This window comes from Arvicola amphibius, chromosome 17 (genome assembly GCF_903992535.2).
Source record: "Arvicola amphibius chromosome 17, mArvAmp1.2, whole genome shotgun sequence".
In the NCBI taxonomy this organism is placed as follows: Eukaryota; Metazoa; Chordata; class Mammalia; order Rodentia; family Cricetidae; genus Arvicola; species Arvicola amphibius.
The window spans coordinates 37,248,841-37,254,840 of record NC_052063.2 but is presented as its reverse complement, the minus strand read 5'-3'; the positions used below and the strand labels follow the sequence as shown (position 1 = coordinate 37,254,840).

The 6,000-nt window shown below is 48.4% G+C and overlaps 1 protein-coding gene across 1 annotated transcript in view; it reads left to right on the top strand.

Annotated features, from left to right (window-relative positions):
• Positions 1 to 4,432: 4,432 nt before the first annotated feature.
• The window catches only part of Ppm1h (protein phosphatase, Mg2+/Mn2+ dependent 1H), a 271,738-nt gene continuing 270,170 nt past the window's right edge, over positions 4,433 to 6,000 (top strand). The window contains exon 1 of the mRNA XM_038314921.2: positions 4,433 to 5,064. Coding sequence (XP_038170849.1) covers positions 4,820 to 5,064 — 245 coding nt within the window. The 5' untranslated portion in view covers positions 4,433 to 4,819. The remainder of the gene's footprint in view (positions 5,065 to 6,000) is intronic.

Genomic DNA, 6,000 nt, shown 5'->3' with positions numbered 1-6,000 from the left:
GGAAGGAAGGAAGGAGGAGGGAGGGAGGGAGGGAGGGAGGGAGGGAGGGAGGGAGGGAGGGAGGGAGGGAAGGAAAGAAGGAAGGAAGGAAGGAAGGAAGGAAGGAAGGAAGGAAGCAATCCTGGCACCTGCTTGGCTGTTTGTAGAGACCCAGTGTAGCACACAACTAACACTGTGACGTGAGGATATTTTTGCTCGTCTGGAGTGGCAGACATGATAAATATCATATAACAATTTTTTTCCCTCCAATTTCATTAGTTCTGTATATTTAATGTGTGATCTAAGACAACTCTTTTTGCTGAACTCCTAGAGGATTTATTCATTTTTATTTTATGTGTATGTTTTGCTATTCTGAGTAATTGTATCACTTTGTTCCTTCAGCATGACGATACTATTAGACTTTCCGCTAGACCCACGACCTATCCAGTCTGGGTTCTTGGCCGCTTTATCTGTGTCAGGCACGGGTTTTGTCTCATGGTGTGGGCCTTAATCCAATCAGAAAATGGTGAGTTGATCCCATAACAGTGGTGCCACATTGCCCTATGGCGGGTCACTGTTTTGGGTTACAGAGCTGTAGAAAGAAGATGTGGATGATGGCCTTTCTCCTCCTGTGGTGTTACAGAGTAACTTTCAGTACCATCAACTCTAGCTATTAAGGCTGAAATTTTTAGCTAGGCACCAGCTCAACGTCTCCATGTTCAATGACATGTGTATCATCTTCAGGAATAGGGTCTTACCATTAGGTTGTGGAGAGCAATCAATTATCTTGGCAATAGCCTGAGATGTTTGGGGGTTGCAATGGGTCCCTTTAGCTGGCAACACAAGCTGTAACCTGTGCCTAGTAATGAGGACTTTATTTGATGGTATAAAATGCTTAGAGTACCATCTGCCCTATTATTTGATGATTCCATTTACATTCCTTTCATTTGTGTATATATTTTAGGAAGTTTCTACAATAGCAGATTTCCATGTGGTTTTTCAAATAGCCTTTAGTGTAAGTTGTCTGTAAAGTTCTATGCCTGTAGTACCTGAGCCACTACAGGTCGGTACGCAAGCCAGGAACTAAGCCTGGATACTTAAAAACACATGCACACACGCAGACAGAGCGACACGTACATGGGTCACCCTTGATACAAGAATGCCACTTTATTGTGCTCAGGGGCAGCTTGTATAGGGCTCTGGCCTCTCCCCAGCTCTTGGGATCTCCAGCTGCAGACTCACCGGCCTGCCATCCAGGTCTCGTGTTCAGAGCAGCTGCAGGCTGCTCAGAGCAGAGGAAAACAAGTTGTTTTGCTCAGAGCAGCTGCAAACACAGGAAAAACAAGCTGCTCACAGGGAACTCAGGGTCCTGGAATCCACAGCCTTCAATAGCTCCCTACTGCTGTCCCTCTCCATAGTCCCTCCTTCACCCCTCTCTTCCATCCATTCCCCATTTAATCCTTCTCGTTTCCTCATTGTCTCTCCCCAACTGTACGTTCTCTTTCAGCTGTCTCTAAGCTCCAAAGGATGCTGTTGCTGCCCCCTTTCTTTCAGGACCTTGACACTAGAAGCTACCAAGCTAGGTATTTTGTAAACCATGCTGTTTGTGTTTGGCCCGGGGTTTTTCTCATGAGTAGGCTGGGCTGCAGAGACAAGGAATATTGCGGGTGGGCGTGACTTTTGCAGTTCCTCCTGCAAGTTAGTGTATTTTAAATTGAGGGCATTGACCTTGATCATTTATTTGCAGTGATGTCGGCCGGGTTTTTACAACTCAGGTTGGTTTTTTTTTTTTTTTTTATCATTAGTAGATATTTTAAGAGAATCCCTGATATTTTGAGGAGGGAAGCTTTTAGGGCTTCTTTCTTTTTTCTTTCTTTCTAAGCAACAATTATTAATGATAACATGAAGTCATTTAGTTAATAAAATTATAGTATCATGGGTCGAGCAATGATATTACATGAAAAGCATCGAAACATAGTTTATTCCAAATAAGTAAGTAGTCTTTAGACATAAGAGACAGATGCTGTCTTAGTTAGGGTTTCTATTGCTGTGAAGAGACACCATGACCATGGCAACTCTTATAAAGGAAGACATTTAATTGTGGTGGCTCGCTTATGGTTCAGAGGTTAAGTCCATTACCATCATGGTGGGAAGCAAGGTAGCATGCAGGCAGACATGGTGCTAGACATAGAACTGAGAGTTCTTACATCTTGATTCATAGGCAACAGGAAGTAGTCTGAGACACTGGGCAGTCTCTTGAGCATATATGAGACCTCAAAGACCGGGTAGTGGCCACACTTCCTAACAATGCCACTCCTTTTGGTGCCCACTTTCTTTCAAACCACCACAGGAGCCTAGACCCTATGTACCATGTGTAACAAACAAATCGAGGGGCTCTCATTTCCTGACTATCTCTGTACAATTTGAACTTAGTTGCTCAGATCCTCCCAGGAGTAACATATGTAGTAAGTGAGAAAGGCATTTATTTTTAGGGACATCTGAAATCATAGTAACAACCCCCACTTAAATTACAAAAGCAAAAGTCACTTCCTTCTCTTGCTATAAATTCATTAAAAGGCGAGGAGTGGGGACGTCCTGTTGAACACTGGACCGTGGCTAATGATGGCACTGTGCTGTGGGAACCAACAGTGTTTATAAAGGAAAGTTAATAACTTCTCAAAGGGTTAATTCACTAATCTCACTAATGTTCCTGATCTTAATTATGCGAAGAGTCCTATCGCGACAAAGACTGGAAGCTGATGGGAAAATACCAAAAGTGGCTTTATTCTTTTTGAAGAGTAAAGATGAAAGAATCTTCTCTTCCATTGTGGGTCTGGACCACTGGAATTTAGTTATTTATAATATACCATGGCCAGGTACTACTTTGCAATTGAAAATAAATCAGACAGGAAAGTTTTTTTAATTAAAATCTAATTTCATATGCATACTAACACTGTACTGTAACGTGAAATGAAGAGAAAACCCGTATTACACTCAGCTCAATTAAACATGGAGATTTGAAACAACCGAGGGGCGGTTTCCAAAGGCACCTGTACTGTGGGAAATGCCTCACAGAGGAGTCTGAGTGCATCTAAGACCCAGAGGGGTCCAGAGCCTGTGATGAGGGTGTCTGCTTAGACAAAACATGCGTGTGGAGAGAGTCGCCCTCCAGAGAAGTTCAGTTTAGCCATGAGAAATTTAAGAATGGATCGAATTGGGGGTCACTTAAAGTCCTTAAGACCCACTCATCTTTTTTCTTTTATGTTTCTCTTTATTGTATGTGGATGGGTGTTTTGGCTGTATGTATGTTTGTGTCCCATGGTATTGCATTGTCAGAAGAGAGATTCAGATCCCCTGAAACTGGAGTTACAGACTATTGTGAACCACCCTGTGGGTGCTGGGAATTGAACCATGGTCCTCTGAAAGAGCACTCAGTGCTCTCGATGATTGAGCCATTGATTCAGTCCCCACAAATTAGAGGAATGAAGGGGACTGAGATAAAACGAATGTTTATTTAATTTTTAAAAAAACATTAAAATAATGGATTGAGAGTAGTGGACTTTCATTAACCACTTGAAATTATCTGAAGTAAAGAGGTCGCAGGGAGGAAACACCTGCAAAAATGATTCTAGACACTGAGAAGCGGAACCACTGGGGCTTAGCCAAACTTAAGGAACAGGGTTTCTGATTGGGGAGTGCTGGGCTCCTCTTTCTCCAGCACCTGGGCCATCCCCCACTCTCCACTCATTAAGGATAAGGGCCTGGATTCCACCGGTAATGCTAAGTGTCCGTTAAGAGCACAACTACACAAGTTGTAGAGTATTTAATAGAAGGTAAACGTCAGAACACGATGTAACAGTTTAACAAGAACCGGATACTGGTCCTATTGCAAAAGTTAAAAAAAATAAACAAAACTAATATTTAGCAAATGTTACCCTTGAAGAATCACATTTATTATTCTAAAGATTTAAATTAACATAAGACCGCCAAAATATATTTTATTACAAGCATCTGTTCTTTTTTCAGTTTAGCATTTAATTCAGTGGCTGTGTTCTGTTTTTGTTTAGTTTTCCACGTGCCTTAATTTTGTGCGGTTAAAATACTGCAATAGTAAGATGGGTTTGTCGCTGTGTTGGAGGAATGCACCTGCCTCCGCGAAGTTTCTTTTCCGGAGGTCAAAGGCAGTTTTCATTCCAGCGCCAACCTCTCATCTGGCTTCTCCCTGCTGCCTGAAGCCATGTGATAGCCCCTAACACCTGTACAGCCACCAGCTCACAGCGCCCCCATCCTCCTCGCCAGGTACGGGCCAGGCCAGGCTCAGTCTTCCCCGGAGGTCATGGTCTTGGAGCTAGCCTGGCTTGGCCGACAGGGGAGGGGCTGAGCCTGAGCCAGAGCCGCAGCCCGAGCCCGTGCAGCCTGATTATCACATGACTCGACAGCGGTAGCCGTGGCAGCAGGAGCGGCGGGTCCGCGGGCTCGCCGGGTGGGCTCAGTTCCGCGCACGCAGGAGCGGGGCGCAGGGGGCGGGGAAGGGACCCGCCGCAGCCGCCGCCCGCCAGCCGCTCCCGGGGCTCTCGCTGGCCCTCCCTAGCCGCCCGCCCGCTCCATGTCGCCCGGTTGCGGAAGTGTCGCCGGGAGAGGTGGCGGCGGCGGCAGCAGCAGGGAGCACGGGAGGCCGGGGTTCGCCCCCCTGCAGCACTGAGCTCCGGGAGCCGAGCGCTCCAGCGGCCCGGCTGGCTCCCCGTGCGCCCCGCGCCCTCCGCAGCCTGCATGCCCCGCGCTGCGCCTCGGCCGGCCGCCGCCTCCTGCTCGCCCAGCGGCTGCCCGGCGCCGGAGTAATATGCTCACTCGGGTGAAATCTGCCGTGGCCAATTTCATGGGCGGCATCATGGCTGGCAGCTCCGGATCCGAGCACGGCGGCAGCGGCTGCGGTGGCTCGGACCTGCCCCTGCGCTTCCCGTACGGCCGGCCGGAGTTCCTCGGGCTGTCTCAGGATGAGGTGGAGTGCAGCGCAGACCACATCGCCCGCCCCATCCTCATTCTCAAGGAGACCCGGAGGCTGCCCTGGGCCACCGGCTATGCAGAGTGAGTGCACCCCTCTCCCCGCGGCCCTTCCCCGCACCGTTCCAACCCCTCCCTCTCCCAGCTTCTGAGCTCCGGGGCTCTCCACGGGCTCTGGCCTCCAGGCCTTGGCGAGAGCCTCTTTACTTCCACTGACTAGTTCTCTTCCCCCTTCTTCCCCCAAACCTCCGGGTATGGATGGGCTCTTGGGGCCGGGCGCTGGGTTCCAGAGCGGATGGTAGCGGCGCAGGACCGTGGGAACGCTGAGGTTGGACTGGTCTTACAATAAGGGGTCTGTGACACTTCGGAGGGGGAAAAGTGGTCAAAACAGCTCAGCTGAAGTTGTAACGTAGTAGAAAGACCTGGCATCTGCGTCCACCCTCAAAAAAAAAAAAAAAATCCTTGTGCCCCCACGCGAAGAGTTCGGTAAGGTCGAGGCTTATAAGATGTGTGCCCCGAGGCGGTCGGCTTGGTGCGCGTGACTGTACATTCGGCCAGGTCCTTCCCCTAGCTCCTTGGGCTGTAGAGCACAGAGTGAAACGCTGCTCGACCCAGTAAATGTCACTACCATTTCCCACAGTCCTTAGGGAGGTAGAAACTTACTCCAGGCGTCACAGAAAGCATTTTAGTAATCAGCTTTTGCGATTAAACGAGCTCCGGGGTGATTTGCTATTTTAAAAAGCCGGGTGTGGAAAAGGGAGAAAAGGTTTCAATGCTCTTCCCCTACTCTGCGGCCACTTCTCCATTGACTATTAATAACCGTCTTGTGAATGGTGGGATAAGTAATGTTTTCCTCTACCTATTCTTTACTATTTAGCTTTGTGGGACTGGCAGACTAGGAGGGGAGAGGGAATTCAGACCAGAATCCTGAGGTTAGGGACTGTGGGTCCAGAAGGACTCTGAGCCCTGGTGTTCAGCATACCTGCCCCCTTTCCTTTTACACCCCCTCTATAATCTTGG